This window comes from Mastacembelus armatus, chromosome 15 (assembly GCF_900324485.2).
Source record: "Mastacembelus armatus chromosome 15, fMasArm1.2, whole genome shotgun sequence".
Taxonomy (NCBI): domain Eukaryota; kingdom Metazoa; phylum Chordata; class Actinopteri; order Synbranchiformes; family Mastacembelidae; genus Mastacembelus; species Mastacembelus armatus.
In genome coordinates this window covers 2,901,387-2,925,985 of record NC_046647.1, presented here as the reverse complement: position 1 = coordinate 2,925,985, position 24,599 = coordinate 2,901,387, and the positions used below count along the sequence as shown (strand labels likewise).

The window sequence follows — 24,599 nt, the reverse complement described above, 5'->3', positions numbered from 1 at the left end:
CCTGGTTGAGGAGTTGAACCAGCGTCACTGTATTCATGGTTGGGCATGCTAACCACTATGCTACAAGTGGCCCCCTGTTCTTTAAATTTTTAAGAGGATGTAAAGCCATCCAATCAATCATCAGGAACAAAATCAAAAGGATGGGGGTTCAATTCAATTCAATTTATTTGTATAGCGCCAAATCACAATACAATTCATCTCAAGGCACTTTACAAAAAAATGAAAAAAAAAAACCCCAACAACCCAAGGTTGATTCCTCCTTTTTTTCCTGGATCACAGGTAACCTGACAGAAAGGCCACAGTTTGTCAGGCTGGGAAACTGCATCTCTTTTGAGCAGCACAGGGGCTCCAGATGGGACTGTTTTGGCTCCATCCCTGTACACGCTATACACAGCAGACTTCATTTACAGCTCTGTGTGTTGCCACCTTCAGAAGTATTCTGATGATACTGTGATTGTTGCATGTATCAGGAATAGACAGGAAGAGAAGTACAGAGGGCTGATAAACTTCTTCAGTGACTGAAGTCATAAAAACTACCTGCTTCTGAACACTTCTAAAACCAAGGAGATGATAGTGGATTTTTGAAGGTCTAAGCCCCCTCCTTATCCTGTCAACATCTGTGGTGCAGACATTAAAGTAGTGCCTACAAATATCTAGGCATGCACCTGGACAATAAGTTGAATTGGTCACTGGACACTGAACAATAGTACAGTACAATATGAAAAAGGGCAGAGGCAACTTTTCCTCCTAAGGCAGCTTAGGTCTTTTATCCTACAGTCTTCTGGGGAGGTAGCATAAAGCAGAAGGATGCAGCTGGACAAACTGATGCAAAAAGCTTGTTCAGTGGCTGGAATGGACTCACTGGACTCACTGGAGGCTGTAGTGGAGAGATACAGACAGAAAAGGGTAGAGACCATCCTGGAATACACTGACCATGCAGTTCACAACATCCTGAAGAAGCAGAGAAGCAGCTGCAGTGGACGACTCACCTGAGCTGCAGGACTGAATGACACAGATCCTTCATCCCCAATGCCATCAAGCTGTACAACACCTTAGCTAATGGCAGATGACAACTGACTACTCTCACTACTGACTTACTAACAACATTACCTGAATTAGCCCTTCAGGATGAATAAGGTTAATCTTATTTATTGCAGTTTTAAAATGTTTCAATTATTTTAAAAAAGTTCACTCTGGCACCAGCTCTACCTCAGTGTCATTTTCCTGTGTGTGGAAAACCAGGTGTACTGTGTGTGTGGTTTGACAATTCAGACGTGATTATCTAGGATGGATCTCTGTCGATCAAGTGGATCTGCACATTGTATGGTTTGGGTTTATAGAGTCAAACACTCATATCCCCTCTAGTGTGTGATCTCAGGTACAAGGGTCAATTGTATGTACACCCAAACAGTGTGTTTCCACAGTGCTGAGATGGGTTTGTCAAGAGACTAATGTGTCCTAATCCCTTCAAAGGCTTTGGCTGGATACTGACAGGCACTCAAAAGTGTTGTGAAAGAAAGGCCGAGCTGTGTTTTTCTCACTGGGATGTATTCACAAGCTCTGTAAGACAGTGTGTGCACATGATTTCTATGTGTTGTGCATTTGTGCTCACGGTGCCTGAAGCAGTGGATTAGCCCTTTACCTGCAGGCTCTGGCATGCTTCTCAGTCCAACAAATGAGTCCTGTCCAGCTTGCTTACACTGTTTTGGTTTATCTTCAGAGGGTGTTACAGTTGGTCTCTGCCCATAGTCATCATCATCCCAGATTAAAATGCAGAGTCAAATTGTTAATAATGTGAACGGAAGCAATAGTTTTTCAAAGCAGTGCATGCTTATTTTGAATATGAATAATCAACTCCATGAAGGAGAGCTATTGAGAAAAATTACTTTAACACAAATTAGTGAAGCTACACTCAGCTTTGATGAGACCACTAAACTCAGACTGTCTAAACTTTACTACCATAAAGAAAAAATAACTTAACACTTTAAAATACTTTTAGTGAAGGGATACAAAGGGTTATTTATTCTTAATGTTGTTTGTGGAAAATTCTTTTTTACCTTTGGTCCAACTCCATCCATAGTTTCAATATATAAACACTTGTATTAATAAACAGTTCATTTCAAGATGTGAAAACATTTATTGTGAAAATAGACAACTTTATTGAACTGATAAATGTTGACTCTATTTGTCATCTGATGTAGATAGGGTTCTGTCTGAAGTCAAGTGAGTGAAGACTAGTGGCCAGGGCTGCATACAGGTGAGAGCTGTTGAACCTTAGGCAGTACACCGGGCTGCTCACTGAGTCTGAGCTGAGCTGGAAGAACTGGGAGAACATACAAAATATGAAACATGTAATCTAATTAAGTTTATTGTTTTAACATATGGCATTTAGCTCATAAAATAGCATTTAAAACTGTGTGGTACTATACCTAATTTACACTTTACATATCAGGCATTTTTTCCTTGAGGACATATTTTTCATACCTGCAGGCATTCAGTCTGCCGTTTGTCCCAGAGTCGTACGACGCCGTAATAAGAGGATCCACTGGCTATCAGGTGGTTTCCATCTGTCTGGATGCAATACAGTGTGCTGTCATGAGGCTCCTCCCACTCCATCACACACTTCCTGTTAGGAAGGATAGGAGTGTTTGCTGAGATAAACAGGATAATTTCTGTTTCTGTTAAAATGTTATGTATTGATCTCATGTTCCAGCGCCAACTCCTGCTGTTATGAATGGTACCCTACATGTAAAAGAAAAAAAAAAAGACCAGTTCCTGTTAAAGAACAACAAACCTAAATGGCAGGGAATATTGTGAGTATTGGTCCCTTTGATGAAAATATTGAGCAATAAAAGTGAACACTTCATTAATATTGTAGAAGCCTTAAAGCTGAAAAGCTATAAAAGCATAGTAAAAATTCTGGCAGCTCACTTTTCACCAAAACCCTTTGTAATTGCCTTGCATTTTGACTTTTAGAAAAGAAATCAAGAAAAGGGGCAATCTAGTTCGTAGCTGAACTAAAGAAGCTATCAAAACATTAAGAATATAATATAATAGAATAGAATAGACTTTACTATCATTGTACAGGTCAATGAAAATATGACTGCTTAACACAAACATTGCAAATAATTTAAATAAAGTAATAATATGATTAAAATGATCATATAATTAAGCAGGCACACATAAAAAAGTAAAAAGTATTGCACAGTGAAAATGTGTTTCACATAAGTAGATAAGATAAACTTTATTCAAACTTCCCAAAGGGAAATTTAGGTAATCTTGTAGTTAAATAGTCTGTCCGTAGTAAGAGCTGTCAATTGTCATCTGCCATTAGCTAAGGTGTTGTAGAACCTGATGACAGTGGGGATGAAGAAAATCCACTACCATCTCCTTGGTTTTACACGTGTTCGGTAGGAGGCAGTTTTTGTGACTCGAGTAGTTTATCAGGCATCTACATTTGTCTTCCTGTCTGTTCCTGATACATGCAATAATCCCAGTATCATCAGAATACTTCTGAATGTGGTGTAATCCACATGAGGCATGTGGCTACTGAGCCTCTGTGTTTAGTATTGTTTGGTATGTATTTCTCCTGCCCCACCAGAAGGTGGCGCATGCGCTATGGGAAGATTTTTGTTTTTTTTTTTATAAACCATTCAGAGTTGTGACATCAATACTATATGTTTAACACTGCACAGATACAGATACAAATTAATTTGGTTTTCAAGAATAGTGGTTACAGTTAAAAGTGCATTAGTTTGATGACTTAATATTCACTTCCTTAAGGGAATACTTGCCTTTTTTTGTTGGTTATATCTCAAATGTGGTTGATATATATCAGTTTGTTGTTAAAATGCGATTACAGTTCAACAACAGTTTAAATGGGGTGAATATATTACAAGGATATATGTTTGATGAAGAATATGTTATATTAAAATGTGGTTAAGAATATAAATAGGTGTATAGTGGTTATCAGAGGTATTACATGATTTTGGTTTAAAATGGATACGGTAAAGTAGGAGTACTTGATTGATTCCTTATTCGCACTAAAATACCTTGCGTAATGTATATCTATTCATTTCATGATGGTTGGAGTGTTGTATATCCTCGACAGTTGGTTATACTTGAAAGGAAGCTTTCCTCATTGAAAGGAAGCTAATGAGATGAATAGAGAAAAGAAGATTGCTACTTATGCATTCTACACTGTGAGCACAGATTGGTTTTTGACCAGGACCGGATTAGTTAGGATCTGAATCCTGTGGGTTTAGTGGCGAGCCATCGTGACAAGTACCCTGCAATAAATCAATCCTCAATAAATGTTTAATTTAAGCAATTAAATCACTTTTTATTCCTTGAGAGATAAAGGGGGAAAATTAAAATCGGCCAAAGAAATGAGCCAAAGAATCGGCATCATATATCGGCTGCCCTGATTTCTAAATATCGGCATCGGCCATAGAAAACCCGTATCGGTCGACCTCTAAGGAGGACCCATCCTCAGAAAACAGCATCATCAACCCATTCCTTCATTCCTAACACAGATAACTGACTCTTTAAAACCACCTGGGTAATGTTGAACATTGTGAATATTGACACACAAGACATTCTTTCCTTAACGGGGAAGTGCACATTACAATTACCTTCATAATGTGGGATGTGGAAGCAACCAACCTGTACTCATTTAGTTCAGCTGAACACTTTACTTTAGGTACTGGAGCAATACAAGATGTTTTCCACAGAGCTGGGACCCTCCCTAACTGTAGAGATCCTCTGTAGAGGCTCACACAATTGGACAGCACAGTCCATAAGCAGCCTTAGACACACTCCATCTGGGTGAGCTGTCTTCTCATGACACAGTCTTTGTAATTGCACCAACACTCCTGTTACTGTGACAGATGGTGGAGCATGCCCAGGTGAAGGAGAGGCCATAGCTGCAGTGGTGGAGATGCACACAGGTTGAGGACAAAGAGGAGAAGGAGGTGGAGGAGGGGACATTAAGGAAGAGTTAGAGGGTGTGGCTGGACAGGCTGGGGATTTTATGGAAGTGTCAAACCTGTTGAGTTCATTGGCTCTGTCCACTTCACCCACTGATGCCTGGTTGTTCTTTTTTGTAGCCAGTGAAGGTATCAGTTCCCCTCCACACTTCTCTGATGTTTTGTGCTGTAGATTTCTCTCTATTTTCTTTTTGCAGTCCTCCTCTTAATCTCCTCTTAAACTCATGTTGTACATATTTGAAACTTTCTTTGTCTCCATCTTTAAATGCTTCCTTTTTCTTGCTAAGCCTTGATGTCACTAGTGATCCAGGGTTTGTTATTAAAGAAACAGACTTTGTAGGTATACGTGTGTTATGATGTTGGTGGTGGAATGGATGGTGAAGGATGAGAGCAGGACCCAAATGCAGTAGACAATGTTTTTTATTTAATGTTCTTTGGATCCACCAGGTATCGGACACATCAGAGCACACACAAAATACACGAACAGCCATTAAGGCAACTCTGCCACACATCGCAAAAGACACAGACCTCGCCACTTGGCAAAAACAAAGGCACTCAGGCCAGGCTTAAGTCTGAGGGAAGCAGTGGTGTTGGCAGTACCAGCCAACACCGAAACAAAACGAAGAGATGATGATCCACACATGATGATCAGCAGGTCCAACCGATCCACTGGTACGAAGTCCTGCAACTGGAGACGGTGTGGCATTGGCAGCCTGGCCGACCCAACGGGGCGAAGCTTTGGTCCGAGAGAAGTGGTGGTGTCAGCAGTGCCGGACAATCCACAGGGACGAAGTTCAGGGTCGAGGTGCAGTGGTGGTGAAACCAGGGTGAAAACTCCGGTCCGGGAGTTCGGAGAGGAAACTCAGTGGGGACCACAGCCATCACTGAGGTCCGTGATCCTGGAGAGAAACATCAGTGGGGATGGCCTCGTCAGCACACTGAGGTTCTGAAAGCTGGGATGGAAACTCAGTGGGGTCGACCTCGTTGGCACACTGAGGTCCAGAAAGCTGGAATAGAACCTCAGCGGGTACGTCCTCGTTGGCATACTGAGGTCCAGGAGTCCGAGGCGGAACCTCACCGGGAATGGCCTCGTCTGCACACCAAGGTTGAGGAAACTGGTCAGAGAACTCAGCTGTGATGTCTTCATCAGTGCACTGAGGTCCAGGTAGCTGGAGAGGAACCTCAGCGAAGACGGCCTTATTGGTGCACTAAGGTTCTGAAGTCCGGGGCGGAACCTCAGCGGGGATGGCCTCATTAGTGCACTGAGGTTCTGGATGCTGTAGTGGAACCTCAGCTGGGACGCTCTCATCGGCACAAAGATTCTGGAGTCCAGGACAGAGCCTCAGCGGGGATGGTCTTGTTGGCACACTGAGGTCCAGGAAGGTAGGGTGGAACCTCAGCGGGGACACCTTCTTCGGCACACTGAGGCTTGGGAAACTGGAACTGCTTCTAGCTGTTGATTCAGGCACTCTAGCCGGGCTTTCAGGCACTCCAACCAGGGTTTCAGAAAGTCTAGCCGGAATTTCAGATACTGTAGCCGAGAACACAGGTGGCTGGCTAGCCAGAAACTCTGGTGAAGCACTAGCCAGGAACACAAACAAAAGGCTAGCCTGGAATACAGGCGAAGGGCTAGCTGGTAACACAGGAAAACGGTTAGCCAGTAACACAGGTGAAGGGTTAGCTGGGAACTCTGGTGAAGCCTCGGTGAAGGGGAGACGCCAGGTCCAGCATGTCTCCAGCAATGTGCAGGAGGCAGTAAAAAAGTAGACTGTAAACTAGTGAACTATGATATGAGTGAACTCCCTGGGACCATAATAAGTTCTGAGACCATAATAAGTTCTGAGACTAACTGCCAAAAGCTCAATGTCCTTTCCTTGACAGTATCATGACCAGGGTTACACCATGTCTTATTCACAAATAAAGCTAGTCCTGTATGTTTTGTCTTGCCACTTGCCTCAGCATCTCAGTCTGTGCATGTACCAGGTTGAAGTTAAGCAGATCCACACAGGAGTCTTCAATATGTGATTCCATCAGTTCTCAGTTCTCTGGCTCTTAACCAGTGCCTCCAGCTCAGCACTTATATTCAGTAGAGAGTTGACAATTCCCCATGATGATGGATGGTAGGAAAGGTTTGTATGTCCATCTCATAGCCTTTAGCACGAGCTCAGCATCCACAGAGAGACTAGATCAGCTGGAGTAGGGTGATATAGTCCAGATTTGGTCCGTTGTAGTAAAAGGTCATCTCTTTTATAGATTCTTATTCCCACAGTATTATACATGTGTCATTAAACAGATAAAACAGTGGTTTTCAAAAATATATCAAAAAAGATGGATAATTTCACGAGCCACAAGACTTTGGTGACATCTGTTCAAGCGCGAATCCTAGAAAAAAAAACTGAATAGAATAGAATTGCAGAGTGAAAAAAGGAAATGTAAAAAATGTATTGCACGAGTAGAGTGTAGTGTAGTGGATTATGGTATAACATAGATAATTGCACAGTAATAAATGTATGATCAGGTTCTGAAAGAGACTGAGTGATACAGACAGATATTTTTTCCCATCCAGAAAAAGTTCATTGACGTGCTGCTATGGCTGCATTAATTTCTTTACCTGTAATTTCCTTTATTAGATTATTATTTTGTTGTTCACTAACTTTTGTTCAGTTCAGAAAAGTTCGTGGTTATCATTATTCAATTCGGGCTGGGAGTACAAGCCTTTGTAGTACATTTCAAAACTCTCTTCAATTTTATTTAGATAATGGTGTATTAATTCAGTTTTGGGGTGTTTAATTTTATAAACTGTACTATCAGCTTGCTACTTCCTTTATTTAAATGACAGCTATTTTGTAGACTTACCCCTTACCTCATAATATCCTTGATTGATGAACAATAACTTTTTTCTGCATTTCATCAGTATAAATTGCATCAATTTCATTTTGCAGTCTTTTATTGTTATTGTTTGAAGTGTTTTATGTTGTTTTTGTAACTCCTTAAGATCCATGTTGAGTTTTTCAAGTTTTTCTTTTGTTTGTTTTTATATCAAGGAAGTGCAGGCAATAATTTTACCTCTCATTACTGCTTTGTAGGCATCCCAGAGCACAAACGGTGTCACCTCCCCATTGTCATTTTCATTAAAATATAATACAGTTTTAGTTTCAATTTGTTCCTTAAATTATTGTTAATTAAACAGGCCTGAAGACAATGGTGAAACTCCATCAGTTGACAGGAAAATCTAATACTGTATGTAGCTGTATCCTTGTATGCCTGGCAGCATGGCAGTAGTACGCAGTGGCCACTCCGGATCCAAAATGGTGCTATTCATGTATCTAGCCCGATCTAAAGTAATTCATGGACATCTAAGACATTGGTGTTTATGTCTACGACCGCCAGACACTCCTTAAATACAGAAATCGTGCAACAACCAACCTGCACGATGATGTACTGGATAAACTGCGCAAACTCGGCGTGCTGCGGAGATCAGGCCTCCAGATCTCGGCGTCGCCTGATGCCAGCGGCTGGAAGGAAGGACAGCGAAAGCGGTGCGTGAGGGAGCGGAAGCGTGGCACGAGCCATCAGAGAGGCAAAGCACGCATACGCCCAGAGAATCCACAGCTACTTCATGGACAGCAGTGACATTCGGCGCATATGGCAGAGCATCGAGGCAATCACTAACTACAGGACTACTACACCTGCCTGTGACAGTGATTCCTCCCTTCCAGATGCGCTGAATGACTTCTACACATGGTTCGAGGAAATGAATAACACGACAGTGAGGAAGACAACAGAGAACCTCTCCTGGTCCCTCAACACCAGCTACATCATCAGCAAAGCCCATCAGCGTCTCTATTTCCTGTGTAGGCTGCGGAAAGCCCATCTGCTTCCACCTATCCTCACCACGTTCTATTGAGGGACTATTGAGAGCTTCCTGAGCAGCTGCATCACTGCCTGTTTGGAAACTGCACCGTCTCGGACCAAAAAACCCTGCAGAGGTTAGTCAGGACAGCCGAGAAGATCATCGGGGTCTCTCTTGCCTCTATCAAGGACATCATATGTCGCTCTGTTATACGTAGCACTATGGTCCTGGAAAAACGTTGTCTCATTTCACTGTGTACTGCGAAAGCTATATTGGTTAAAATGACAATAAAAACTTCTTGACTTGACTTGACTTAAACAAGGAGATATACAGTATGTATGCACATGCCACAGTAGGTTGGGTGGTGGCTGTGGTTAAGAGAGAGGGAAAGTGTTTTGGTGAAGCATTTTTTGTCATTAGACATCAATACTCCATTAGAGAAACCTCATAAATAAGTGATGGAGAAACACCAGGGGCAGGCAATGGGGCAGTAGAGATGTCTGGAGGCTCTCTCACAAATACACACAAACACACTTTTATACTGCTATAACAGGACAACATTCTTAGTTAATTTCATTAAACTTAACAGTCATGACTAAATGTCTATCCTCAACCTCTATGCTAATCCTAAAACTAAGTCTGACCCTCATAAGGATTGTCAGAAAGTGAGGACCGGCCATAGTATACAAGTAGTCACACAAAAAGTCACACAAAAGCCAGACACATCAACAGATAATACATACAAATGCAAACTCAAAATGTATCAAACGTTTATGAGCGATGTCACACTTTGTCATTGCATTGTAATAAAATAGTACTGAAGTCCAACTTACACACACCCACACAGGTGTTTTCATTCCTTGGCCGAGTTCCCACAACGTGTGCAATGTGAGTAATACCAGCTGCACACACCTACACACACACACACACAAAAGCTCTTTATGCAAATCAATAAGTAGGATTGATGTTTCCATTGATGAAATAATCTCATTATTGTGAGTTTCACTAGGTGACTTTCACCCACTGCATGGATAGAAAAGACAGTGATAGCTAGAGTTCACAACCAAACTGATCAGAATCTTTTTTTTTCTCTGTCATAGTTTTGGCTGTGAGTCCCACCTCCTTAACTGCTTGGATGACCCTGGGAGCCTTTTGAGGCCAGTTAGGTTTGATCATATGAATTATTGATACTTAAAGAGGCATTCCCCTCTGTCAACCTTTACTCCAGCCCAACCCTTTTCAAAGTCCCTGGAGTAACCTGCCATTCACATCTGATTTGTTTTACTTGACTGATCGTGTTGAAATACAAAATGAAGCCTCTCTATCCCATTCTACCCAAAATAAAAGCTGCTCACATACATTAAGCTGAAGGGAGAGCTACTGCATTAATATTGTCAACAAAGAGGACTGCTTTTTAGTTCCTTGTACACCAAAGAAAATAACAGGTTTGGAATTTTATTGTGAGCCTATTAAAGGCAGTTAAAAAATGTATCTATATATGCTATAGCTGTGCATAAAATGAAAATATATGTTTTGTTCCACTATTAGGGTACACATCTCCCTGGGGTGTTGTTATAAGCTATTTAATGGGAGATCTAATGTAAAGTATTGAGTGAAGCAAGAGAGACAAGAAAGTGCATGTATGAGAATTGACATTTCATAATTAAACTGAAACCCAGGAATAAGAAATAATAATAAGGTTATTATAATTCTGTTATTATTATTAATCAAATGTTGGTAAATGTTGGTTTTGAAAAGGAAAAGAACATAATGGTCTATGTGTGACACCAATGTAACTACACTGAGAAACAACATGTTGTCCACTTGATCTATAATGGATGAATAAAGTAAATTTTAGCATTTTAGAATGCCTAGTCATATTCTGTGGTTATCTTAGTGAAAATAACTTAAAAGTAACTTAAAAGTAATGTAATGTATTACAATTCAGATACAGTAATACTGTAATGTAGTAATATACTGTATAAGTAAGTAACGTACCCAATAATTAACTTAATTTCAGTGAATATTAGACTAATGATGTACATTTTAAATTCATGGTCAATCCCTGTCCCAAACTGCTAATATTTTACCATAGAATCCATATTTTGATTGGCCTCCAGACATAACAATGTAGTCTCAAGATCTAATATACCTCGGATTATCATAGGTGGGTAATAATTTTCCTGCTGTAGCATAGCATAATATAATAGATTGTTATTAAATGATAGGATTTTTCTGTAAGTATCCCCCATCCACCCATTTTCATTGTCATTATTTGGGGGTTATGTTGGCAGCAAGCTAAGCAAAGTAGTTGCTTTCTACCAGCTCCTAGTGGGGTTCTGAGGTTTCCCATGCCAAATAAAATATACTGTATAATCTTTCCATCGTAATGTGGGTCTTCCCCATGGCCTCTTACCCATTCGACATAGCTGGAATACTTTCAGTGGATGACATCTGAACCACCTCAGCTGGCAAGTAGGGATGGAAATCCAGACCCGGTACTAGTTTAGAACTGCTTCCAAATTTTCCAATCGCTCGTATGCCTACTTAATTCCTCTTATTGATGCTGACATGTTTTTCTTCTTTTTTTTTTTTTTTTTTTAAAATCTGTCCTGAACAGCTGCTTGGCATACAGTATGAGGATCTAGATGCCTTATTGAGCTAACAGAGTTGCTTTTCCAAGTTTCAAATTCCTCGTTATATAGCTCTTGTGTATTTTGGTGATCAGCTACAGGATAAGTCAGGTGGTGGAGGGACAAAAGGGATAAGGATAGAGATACATATCAACAATAACAATGCTTTCTAGAATGTCAGCAATAGAATGTGAAACAAAGTCACTGATAATGACATATGATAATGCATTACGATTCTGAGTGATAATGCAATACAATATTGTTGATAATAGTAATAAAAACGATAATATTGACTATAATATTAATAATGCAATTTACAGTGTCATCAATAACAGAGAAATCACAACTACTATAAAATATGTGTGCATGAGTATGTGTGGGAGTGTGTGTGCACGTGCGTATGTGTAAGCGTGCATGTGTGTGAGTTTGTTACTGAATTTTATACACAGCCATAGCAGGAAGCCACCACAGTGCCACCCTGGTCCCAGCTGCAGACAGGTGCGTACCCCAAAAACTGGGCCAGAGAAGTTGCACAAACCCTGGCTTAATTTCTTGAATAAATATGACAGCAGTGCTGTTTCAAATGAAATAATCAAAGCACATGCAACAAATCTTTCCATGCAACAAATGCATGAATGCCACCACTTCCCAACTGAACAGGACGTCTATTACAGAGGGTAACAACATTAGCACCAGTCTTAGCAGATCTTAATTTTACTACAAAATCAAATACTACATAAATAAACAGAATTTCATAATGAACTCCATGCTGGAGATGTTCCCTGTGTCATCGTCTCTGAGCTAGCTGCACACAGAAAAATGTTTGTCTAGCACTGTTGTCTACTTTTACTATAGGAGGGAGATATTATTTGTTCAAATCTGTGAATATTTTTCTTACTTTACTGCAGTATTGCAGAGCTGGGCTGCACAGCTACACAAAACACATGAAAGCAGCTTATGAACCATGATAAGACACCCTGCACATGTTCTGATCAGCTCCTTAGAGGCTTTTCTGAGAGCAGGTCAAGTCACTCTATGAGCTGCTGTCATGACACAGCTTTTGATCCACTGCAGGCATGTGTTTCATGCTCGGAGAGGTGGGTCAGGCTATTTGATGCTTCTTCAGGGAAAAAAAGAGAATAGGTCTTTTCATTTCTGAATCAAGTTACCTAATGTTCTGACCCACTGCCCTCCCACCCTTCCCCTTCAAACTGTTATTTATCCCTTTAGCCTTCACACACTGGTAGACCTAGAAGATGTTTGACGTTACAAGATGGAAAACTTTAAAGTACTGACAGAATGTAAGGGTGAGACTGAAATTAATATGCTACTGTTTTCATCAATGAAAAACAAGAGAAAGGAACTGCTATTACCGCCGAGGACAGTCAGAGACAGTGAAAGTGTTATTGCTGTCTTGAAATATGACAGACTAGTTGTTAAGCTATCCATTCATTATCAATACCTGCTTATTCCTATTTAGGGTCATGGGGATCTGCTGGAGCCTATCCCAGCTCTCTTTTGGTGAAAGGCAGGGGTACACCCTGGACAGGTCACCAGTCCATCACAGGACCACACATATAGAGAAACAACTACACACTCTCACATTCACTCCTATGGGCAATTTAGAGTCACCAGTCAACCTGATATACATGTTTTTAGATTGTGGCAGGAAACAGGAGTACCTAGAGTAAACCCACACAAGCACAGGGAGAACATGAAAACAACCAAGAGAACAACCAGGAAACTTCTTGCTGCGAGGGAATAGTGCTAACCACCAAGCCACCATGCTGTCCTTATTTGTTAAGCCAAGGACCAAAAATGTTTGATCTATTTATGCAACTTATATGGCCTGGAGCACCTAGAGTTTACTCCTTAGTAAACTCTAGATATTTATTTTGTATCTGTGGCTAACTCTATGGCCAGGCATGTTATGTATGCATTTCTGCATTGTGACTGTTATTTTAAATATAATATTTAATTATATGAAAGGATAACCTTGTATGTAAGATTAAAATGACTGACATTATGTATATTTAGAAAGCAGGTATGCTCTGTCCAGAGAGTCACCAGATTTGTTGCTAGTCCCTTTATCAAAAAGCAGTCACTAAAGAAGTCAATGAATTGGCAGCATTGCTACTGTGGGAGTGATTTATCCATACTTCATATACACACAGACACACACACACACAAACACAAACACAAACACAACAAAGCAGAGGAGACAGGTTGAGTGGGAGAAACTCGAGGTGAAGGTGAAGTAGTTTTGTGCCAAGAAAAGGAAAGAAAAAAAGAGGGTGAAAACGTTTTTCAAACACTCCCATAGGAGCCAAGTAAATGGTCTTATACTTGTAGAGCGCTTTTCTACACTCAAGTGCACTCAAAGCACTCTTAACCCCATTTGCCCATTCACCCATCTGCTCTCACAATCACTCAGCAAAACAGCCCTGGGGGCAATTTGGGGTTCGGTGTCTTGCTCAAGGACACTTAGACATGTGGACTAGTGAAGCCAGGGATCAAACCACCAACCCTTTGGTTCATCGCCAATCTGCTCTACCTCCTGAGCCACAGCCACCCCATAAAGGCTTGGTCCAAGATGAACTCTCTCTCCAACAGAGAGAGGAGATGGGAGGAACAGGTGATGGGAAACAGAGTCTCTGATCTGTGGTTGACTGATATGGGTTCAGGTAGACACACAGGCACATCAATTTCTGGATACGTTAGTTCAGAGGGAAACTGATTCTGAGGCAGAAGAGCTGATCTGAACAGATATACTAAAATCAATGAAATGTATAGTTGGCATTTCATTGATCCTAGTATTGGTATGGTTTTATGTTGAGGCTATGGTTTGCTTCTATTTATAAAAAATGCAATATTGTGAGGAAATGTAGACCTCATTCGTTTTCTATCTTAGTTCAATATCCTGATGAGATACACAACTAACTATTAATTTTATGATTTTATGAATGAACACCAGAAAGAGTAGCAACCACTTTACAGGAAGGTAATGTGGTTTAAAATGTGGTGTAAAATAACATAGAAATTACCAATAAAATGGCTTCTTTCAGTGCAGTGGTTCTATTCTGAGCTCTCTCTGGATTTCTTACCTTATCTTTAAGTCCAGCCAGCCTACAAACAAAACTAATTGTAAATTTGCAATCTCATTTGACCACAAGTGAGAGTTATAATGTAACCTATTGTAGATCTTAAACTACTTTATTTGGGGCTGCAACACATTCTCAACCTGAAGGCAGCAATTCCCCGTTTTTTCACAAACTATTATAAGAATGCCTAAATAGTTATTCTCTGTGCATTATCACATAAACAAGCAGGTGAATCGGGTACTTATCAGAATGAGGACATCAAAGATTTGGAGAAGAGAAAACTGGAGTACACAGATAGTTCAGAAATGAACTATTTGAAGATTTTCAATCAGGATTTAGAGCACATTGTAGAACAGAAACAGCATTGTTAAAAGTCACCAATGATCTTCTCTTAGCCTTAGATAATGGACTCATCTCTACACTTGTCCTGCGAGACCTAAGTGCTGCATTTGACACTGCTGATCATAGTATCTCACTACAGAGAATAGAGCATGTGATTGGAATCAAACGAACAGCATTTAAATGGTTCGAATCTTATGTATCGTACATATTCCAATTAGTTCATGTTCATGATGAACCTTCCACAAGCACAAAAGTTAGTTATGGAGTTCCACAAGATACTGTGCTAGGACCGATTCTGTTCACCTTATAAATGCTTCCTTTAGGCAATGTTATTAGGAAGCACTCTATTAATTATCACTGCTATGCAGATGACAATCAGCTTTATCTATCTATGAACCTTGATAACACAAACCAGTTAGCCGGACTTTGAGCATGTCTAAAGGCCATAAAGGCCTGGATGACCTGTAACGTTCTACTTTAAACTCAGCGAAAACAGAATTTATTGCATTTGGGCCTAAAAACCTCAGAAACAGCTTTTCTAACAATATAGCTACTTTAGATGGCATAGCCCTGGCCTCCAACACTACTGTGAAAACTACCCTTGGAGTTAATTTTGACCAGAATATGTCCTTTAATTGTGGTTCCCAGAATTTCCAAAAGTAGAAAGGGAGGCAGAACCTTTAGCTATCAAGCTCCTCTCCTGTGGAACCAGCTCCCAGTCTGGGTTTAGGAGGCAGACACTCTCTGTACCTTTAAGGCTAGACTTAAAACCTTCCTTGTTGACAAAGCTTATACTTAGTTATGCTGCTATAGGCCTAGACTGCCTGAGGACTCTCCATTGGTGCACTGAACTCCCCTACCCTACCCTAACCCTCCCCTCTCCTACCCTCCTCTCCTCCCCCCTCACATGTATATTCCACCATTAAATGTCACTAACTTTGTGCTCTCTCCCTCTCTCCCTGTACCTTCTGCAGGTGCTTCTGGTCCTGGAGCTGTATATTGCTGATGTGCAGTTACTGGACCCACCAACCTGCAGTGTCTATTTGTTGTTTATTGTTGCTGTTCTTTTCTCTCTCCTCTATCCACTCACCCCAACTGGTCGAAGCAGATGGCCGCCCAAACTGAGCCTGGTTCTGCTGAAGGTTTTTTCCTCCGTTAAAGGGAGTTTTTCCTCTGCACTGTCGTCAAGTGCTTGTATTGTGATTTGGTGCTCTACAAATAAAACTGAACTGAATTGAATTGAAATGTATAGATAAATTAACTGCTTTTAACAGTGCAAACAAATCAGACTAATATTTCAACACTACTGTATCAGATTATAACTGTATGGATGTTTGTATGCAAATGAGCAAATTTAATTCAGTTCAATGAGCAGGACCCGCTTTTCGCATACTCCCTTTCTACTAAAAAAAGTGTCTTAGAAAATTTAAATCAGTGTATTGTTTTCTGTCAATGAGTGAACAAGATGATTTTCACATCATTTTGAAGCAAACAATCTAGGCTACAAGATGCATTTCTCAAAAGTCTTGTGAACCAATGTTCTGTTATGTGTTTTATGGCCTTATTTCAGTGACTTAAAAATTGTAGTTTTTCACTAACCATGCATAAACACTTTTTTCTCAAAAACACAATAATGTATAAACTTGCTGCTCACATATTATTGTAGCCAATTTTGTGCTGATTACAGTGTTATTAATATGTTTCAGTGTTACATTAATATGTTTAAAAAACACTGAAAAAAGCACAAATGTCAGGACATGTCAAAATTTGTCCAGGCCCCAAAAACACCCTCAGACCCCAGAGGGATAATATGTTTAAAAGCAACTGAAAAAAGCAATGTCAGGGTATGTCAAAACTTGTCCAGGACCCCAAAACACCCTTAGACCAGAGAGGGTTAACCCAAACATGTTCCTGTTGTGGACTTTATCACAGCCACGGAATCTGCCATTCACAACAATGGCTCATCTAATACAGAAGCAGAAGAACTCAGACTAAAAGTCACTGCAGCACTCTCTAGTTCTAAACCACCACCATCCAACCTCACTACCCAGGAGAGCAGGGCTGTGTCATCCCTGTCCAAGGACTATTGCACATCCTGCCTGCAGACAAAGGGAGATGCACAGTGGTCCTAAGCACAGCAGACTATCATGGAAAAGTAACATCTCTCTTGGAAAACCAGCAGGTCTATGAAAAGAAAAGACCCCACCAGCACCTACAAGAAAAAGGTGACTGACTGTTTAAAACAATGGAAAAGGACAATGCCATTGATAGGACCACCTACTACAGGCTGTATCCAGGGGAGACCACCTGTCTGTATGGGCTCCCTAAGATACACAAAGTAGGAGCCCGCCCCCTAGGCCCATCGTCAGCAGCATAAACATATAACACTGCCAAACACCTTGCCACCATCGTAGCAGCAGTGTAGGTCACACAGACCACCACATGCGGAATTCAGAGGAGCTTGCCTCCAAAGTCAGACATCTAAAACTACATAAAAAAGAAACTATGGTATCCTTTGATGTTACATCCCTCCCCTCTCTGCCAGGAGCAGTCTCAACCCAGACCAAATTTGCCTGGTATTGGACCTTCGTCTGAACACCACATACTTCTCATACAGAGCTGAAATTTACATATGGAAACATGGATGCGCCATGGGCTCCCCTGTGTCACCCATTGTTGCCAGTCTGTACATGGAAGAAGTGGAAAAGAAAGCTCACAGCTCCTTCACAGGCATGGCACCGACCCATTGGTTCAGATATGTGGATGACACCTGGGTGAAAATAAAGACCCAGGAAGTTCAAGCCTTCACAGATCACATCAATGCAGTAGACACAACCATCAAATTCACCAGAGAGGACGCTAATAAAAACTTTGCGGACTTTGCGGTAGTCATCGGGTCTGATGGCAACCTAGAAATAAGAGTCTACAGGAAACCCACACTACCTTCTTTTTGACTCCCATCACCCACTGCAACACCAACTAGGAGTCATCAGGACTTTTCAGCAGAGAGCAAACAACATCCCTCCCTACATGGAGGCCAAGAGAAAGGACGACACACACTTGAAGACACCCCTCAAAACCTGTGGCTACCGTAAGTGGGCTTTCAACAAGGCAACATCCAGACCAGGCAGAAAAACAAGAGAGAGAGCTGAGCCTCAAGATCCACAGAGGAAAAACCTGGTCATTCCCTGTGTAGCAGGTGTTTCAAAGGGGCTTAAACAGATTTTTGGGAAGCATCAGATACCAGTTCACTTTAACCCCACCAACACACTGAGACAGAGACTGGTTCACCCTAAAGACCAAACACCAAAACAAAAGAGGAGCAATGTTGTATATGCCGTCTGGTGTAAGGAAGAATGCTCAGAACTCTACATTGGAGAAACCAAACAACCACAGGACTACAGTCAGCTGTGCACCTCCATTTAAAGGAAACAGTAAACTCATTTGAAGACAGTGATGTACATATTTTGGACAGAGAAGATAGGTGTTTTGATAGAGGAGTCAGAGAAGCTATACATGTTCAAGTGGAAAAACCCTCCCTCAAAAGGGGTGGAGGGCTCAGACATTCTGCATTCAATGTCCATTCAGCTCCTCCCTGAAAGCCACACAACAGGCTTTCAGGGAGGAGCTGAAACAGGCTCTGCGAGGTCAGGAGGTTCTTCCGGATGACTGGACAACTACAGCTGAAGTGATCAGGGAGACAGGTAGGAGAGTACTTGGTGTGTCATCTGGAAAGAGGAAAGCAGATAAGGAGACTTGGTGGTGGAATGAGGAAGTTCAGGAGTGTTTTAAGATTAAGGTTTCTGCATTCTATTCCCAGGAAATTAAGGAACACATCAAATGTCTTCCAAGGAGGACACACCCTACAGGCAAAGTTGATGAATCAGAGGGGTCACGTGAGTCTACCATTAGATCATAACCACCCTCACCAGAGCTTACTCCTATTATTCATCTAATGAGCCTATTCAGGCCAGGTGTGAAGTAAAACCAACTCAGGAGTGTGGGTCTAATGACTCTCACTCAATTTACATAGCTCACCTAATGAGCCTATTTGGGCTAGATATGGAATGAAACCAACCTGAAGTATAAATTGAGGTTCCTTACCAGCTTTCTCTTGGACTGATGGAGCTACTCGAATGAGTAGTGAAAGGTTTCGACCTGAAACCCAGAAGTCCTGTTGCCATGACTCAACCTCTAGATAGCTTTCAGCTTCTCATCCCACAAGAGTTTGTCAAAAAAAAAATCATCAAAACAAATGAAGTTTTGATGATCAAGAAAAAATAAGTCTGTAACTGTCAAATTATGGTCACCCAAGATGGTTAAACCCTAAATTACCCCCAAATAGACCCCCAATTAAAATAACTATATTATTGCACATTTACATAATGTAGTCTGCATTAATGCCCTGAAAATAAAAGTACTAAAGAGCACTGATTATTGTACTAAATATTCAAGTTGACCTCAACAAAAGAGAGATGGTGCTGTACCGTGGGCTGAGTCGGAGGTCCCACAGTCGAATGAAGGTATCATAGCCACAGCTAAGGAGCTGGAATGGAGACTCAAACACCATGTCCAACACACCAGCCCCACGACGAAACTCTGAGCCCAGACAACACACACACTGCAACCTGGTAGAGGAGAGAAGTGGAAGACAAAAAACAGAAGGAAACTTTAAACAATAAATAATGAAATATATTTATTATTTACAGAAACAAATCTATGTCTGAACCTGTATTTTCACTTATTGTGGCACTTTGTTCAATATGTCTTCTATTTCAACATGTTTCTTTTAATGTTTATGTAGGTAAGGACCTAAGTTTAAGAAAATCTGCTTACTTGGGAGTCAGCCATAGGGGGCAGGGTTGGTGATGATTGGTATGTTCTCACAGTAGGATTGACACACCCCATCAAAGAGTCTTGGATCTTTCAGTAAATTTGCCCCACCCTATCTTTATCTTACAAATGCACAAATAAACTGTCTAACAATGGCTTGTACAGGCCTCTTATGATGACTGACAGACTACATTTATAAAGTTATATAAAATGGTTACACTATTGTTACAGAACCTATGCAGGACAGTGTCACGTGCCACATCTAAGCTTTGTGTGTCTCTTCACAAGTGGAACTCAACTCTGGGGTCAAGCACAGCTAACAGAAAGACTTCATGTTCTTCTACAGTTTTGGTGAAAACAAACTTGAGAATCGAACAGCACAAGAAAGCTGAATTAGAAGTCATTATTCTGCTTTTCAAAAGCACACATGCAAACCCACATGCTAGCTGGTATTCCTATCACAGTGAATGAAAACACATGAATTGACCTTGGAACAAAAATGCATGTTTGTAGAGGAATGTAATAAAGCTGATCCAGTTTTGGGGCATAGTGAAAAAACAACAGCCAGTAGAGCCACATTGCCAGCAAAAATCAGAAAAACCATTCTGAGGTGCTTAACTCAGACACCCCCATCGATGCCTTGTGTTAAGAATAAACCTTATATTATTGTTAGACTGAAAAAGACTAACCACTTAAATAAATTTTTTTTTGTCACATTATTAAACATGTTATCATGTGAACTAATCAGAAAATAGATAAGTATTTTATTATATATATATATATATATATTATATTATATATATTAATAATATATTATGATATAGTATATTTTCTGGAAAATTAAATGTTTTTGTATCAACCATTCAATTAAATAATTGACTGACTGAGTTTTAAACCTGTCACTGAGTTTGTCTGGTTGACGTGTGTATGTGTGTCCAACCTCATGCAACACCATGCTCTTGTGATCACAGCTCTGTCCTGCTTGCTCCATGCCTCTTGATTATTGAAGAATAACCTGCACTCAGCAGGGCGGATTATTGCAGAATAACTGTCTCTTTGTTGCCATTTAGAACGCTCCATGATTGTGACTGTGTGTGACTCACATGTTTGATACCTGCACCGTAGCAACCATTAAAGGAGGCCACAGGCCCTAGTGACCTAGCAGCCCTGCATTTCGACTTGTGTCCCCCTCCCTCGCCTTGAAGCTCATTCTGCTGGTTTGGGCTGGTAATCTCCCAGCCTTACCCCAGGGGACCTTTTCATTGGACCAGGGTTTTCCCTACAGGGCGTCTTATTGGGTGAGAGCTTTGTCATTGCCAGGGTCTCATGACTAAGCCTGGGCCAATGGGGAGTCTATGATGAGGCTGAGTTTGTGTCCTTGTGTGGTAGTGACCCCTTATTTTCCCCTTACTACTAAAACCAAGGAGCTTAGCAAATACTACACAAAAAGAAACTCATTAAAGCCAAAGGGATATAGGTCTGTTCATTCATAAGAAAATAAGGATGTCTCTATCACAGCACTACCTCTCTAACTAAAAAGAGATCATTAATTCATAACTCTACTCTACATAACTCGACTCTGGAATACTTCAAACAAAATGATTACTGTTTTCTAAAAATACCATAAAAAACACCCAAATGTGAGAGAAAAATAAAAACTGGGCTCCACAAAACAAATCTCACACCTGCACAGAGATCTTAAAACCAGTAACAATTGAATGTGATTAACTGTTGAACAATTCAAAACAACAGGGACTTTCAAATTGATAGCTCACAGGCTTTTATGGGCCTCATGTAATTATAAGATGGATGCATAAGCATGCAATCTGTCAATATTAATCTCTAGTGCGCCACAGCACAATGTTCTGATCTGACCATCTTGTGTATGGCTTGTCTTGGACAATAAAGTTAAATAATTGAGCATGCCTGAATGAATGGTGTCACTAATATGTCTCTAAAACAATGATGACTGGTTCACAAGGGTTGGTGATGTACTCAAAAGAACACACCATCAACTCTTTACAGGATAAAATGCTATTACTGTTGAAGATATCCAACTCAAATCAGTGAAAAGGTAGTAATGTCATACTGCATGTGGATAATGTTAGAAGCTGGGGTGTAGTTTGTTATATATCTCAGAATATATATATCTCACTAATAAGATGGATGAGGTGACCGCGCTGACCAGACATCAAAGTGAGTACCTGCAATGCAGCCTTCTGCTGTTCACAGAAACATCAGAAACATAACTAACTATGCTTACTAACTCCAGACACAGTCGTTGCTTTGGATGACTTCCACCTCATACAGGTGGACAGGATGGGGAGGGTGGTAACAGGAAAGGAGGAGGGCTGGCAGTATTTGTGAATGATACATTGTGTAACTCTGGGCACATCAGTATTAAGGAACAAATCAACTGTAAGGACATCGAAGTGTTAGCATGAGGCCGTGCTAGCTATGCAAGGGAGTTCTTGCATGTTATTGTGATAGCTCTGTATATTCCCCCTTCTGCTAATGTTGATGCTACCTGCGACGTCCTGCACTCAGCTGCAGAGACAGCACCCACAGCCAGCTGTGCAGAGGGAGCTGAGAAGGAAGATCTGGAAGGGGAAAGCCACCTACATGAGGAAGATGGCAGAACAGCTGCAGCAGAACAGCATCAGCAGAGTTTGGAAAAGTCAGGACACAGTAAGTCCAACTCCCAGGCTATGGGGGACCAGAAATGGGTGAATGATCTCAATTTCTTTTTTAGTAGACATAATCATCCTGCCCCTCTCACCAGAGGTGGGAAGTAACAAAGTACAAAATACTGCACTCTACTTGAGTATTTATTTTTCTGAGGACTTTTTACTTTTACTCCCTACATTTAAATACAAATATCTTTACTTTCTACTCCTTACGTTATCAAAACAGGCTTGTTACTTTTTCAACCTCTGCAGATGACGACACGATGTAAAACATGTAACTAAAAAGACGGAAATCGAGTGAGTATATAGGTTATGATAGAATGCAACCACAGGGGGGCACAATCCAGTGTCTTCACAGGAGACCAGGTGGAAAGGTAGCAAGGCTTATAGATTAGGAGCAGGGTTCAATCTATTTTATCATGGTGTGGATGGAAAGAGGAATGGAGTAGGCGTTATCCTGAAGGAGGATTTTGCCAGGAATGTTCTGGAGGTGAAGAGAGTGTCAGATAGGGTGATGAGTCTGAAGCTGGAAGTTGAAGGTGTGATGTTGAATGTTGTCATTGGTTATGCCCCACAGGTAGGATGTGAGTTAGAAGAGAAGGAGAAATTCTGGAGGGAGATGGATGAGGTGATTCAGGGTATCCCTAGTGGTGAGAGAGTGGTACACTGGGGCAGAAAAGGGAGGAGCATCGGTTGACATATAAGAGTGGAGGCAGGAGCACACAAGTTGATTACATCTTGTGCAGATGTTTCAACCTGAAAGAGATCAGTTACTGCAAAGTAGTGGTTGGGGAGAGTGTAGCCAGACAGCATAGGATGGTGGTGTGTAGGATGACTCTGGTGGTGAGGAAGATGAAGAGGACAAGAGCAGAGCAGAGGACCAAGTGGTGGAAGTTGAAAAAGGTAGGTCAGCTCCTCCCTGAAAGCCACACAACAGGCTTTCAGGGAGATAGAGGTGGCAAAGGTCAAACAAAGGGTGTATGAGGATTTGTATGATAGGTTGGACACCAAGGAGGGAGAGGTGGATCCGTACAGGTTGGCGAGGCAGAGAGACAGAGATGGGAAGGGAGCCGCAGCGTCCCCGTAGATTCGGAAAAAGCGTATGACAGGGTGCCGAGAGAGGAGCTGTGGCCTTGCATGAGGAAGTCTGGAGTGGCAGAGAAGCATGTTCGAGTGGTGCAGGACATGTATGAGCGATGTAAGACAGTGGTGAGGTGTGCAGTAGGGGTGACAGAGGAGTTCAAGGTGGAGGTGGGACTGCACCAAGGATCGGCTTTGAGCCCCTTCTTGTTTGCTGTGGCGATGGACAGGCTGACAGATGAGGTTAGACAGGAATCTCCGTGGACCATGATGTTTGCAGATGACATTGTCACCTTTAGTGAGAGCAGGGAGCAGGTGGAGGAAAATCTAGAGAGGTGGAAGTTTGCTCTGGAAAGAAGAGGAATGAAGGTTAGCCACAGTAAAACAGAGTACATGTGTGTAAATGAGAGGGACTCAAGTGGAACGGTGAGGTTACAGGGAGTAGAAGTGAAGAAGGTGGAGGATTTTAAGTACCTAGGGTCAACAGTCCAGAGCGACGAAGAGTGTGGAAAAGAAGTGAAGAGACGTGTGCAAGCAGGTTGGAACGGGTGGAGGAAAGTGTCAGGTGTGATGTGTGACAAAAGAGTGTCAGCAAGAATGAAAGGAAAGGTGTACAACCAGCAATATTGTATGGTTTAGAGACAGTGGCACTGAGAAAAAGACAGGAGGCAGAGCTGGAGGTAGCAGAGCTGAAGATGTTGAGGTTCTCTCTGGGAGTGACAAGGATGGATAGGATCAGAAATGAGTACATCAGAGGGACAGCTCATGTTAGATGTTTTGGAGAAAAAGCCAGGGAAGCCAGATTGAGATGGTTTGGACATGTTCAGAGGAGGGACAGTGAATACATTGGTAAAAGGATGCTGAGGTTAGAGCTGCCTGGAAGGAGGCCTAGAGGAAGACCAAAGAGGAGGTTCTTGGATGTAGTGAAGGGGGACATGAGGATAGTTGGTGTGGGTGAGGAGGATACAGAGGATAGGGTTAAATGGAGGCAGATGATTCGCTGTGGCGAAGGGAAGGGAGCAGCCAAAAGGAAAAGAAGATACAGGTTATGATAGAGAGAAAACTTGCAGTGCGACATGGAG

The 24,599-nt window shown here is 41.4% G+C and overlaps 1 protein-coding gene across 2 annotated transcripts in view; it reads right to left on the bottom strand.

Annotated features, from left to right (window-relative positions):
• Nucleotides 1-2,117: 2,117 nt before the first annotated feature.
• fbxw4 (F-box and WD repeat domain containing 4) overlaps nt 2,118-24,599 on the bottom strand; it is a 95,322-nt gene continuing 72,840 nt past the window's right edge. The window contains exons 7-9 of one of the 2 annotated variants that reach the window (XM_026309089.1): nt 19,405-19,545; nt 2,485-2,626; nt 2,118-2,323 (exon numbers count right to left, since the gene is read on the bottom strand). In XM_026309089.1, the coding sequence (XP_026164874.1) occupies nt 2,189-2,323; nt 2,485-2,626; nt 19,405-19,545 (418 nt within the window). In that variant the 3' untranslated portion in view covers nt 2,118-2,188. Of the gene's footprint in view, nt 2,324-2,484; nt 2,627-19,404; nt 19,546-24,599 lie in introns of those variants that run through there. The other variant, XM_026309091.1, reaches the window with a different exon arrangement.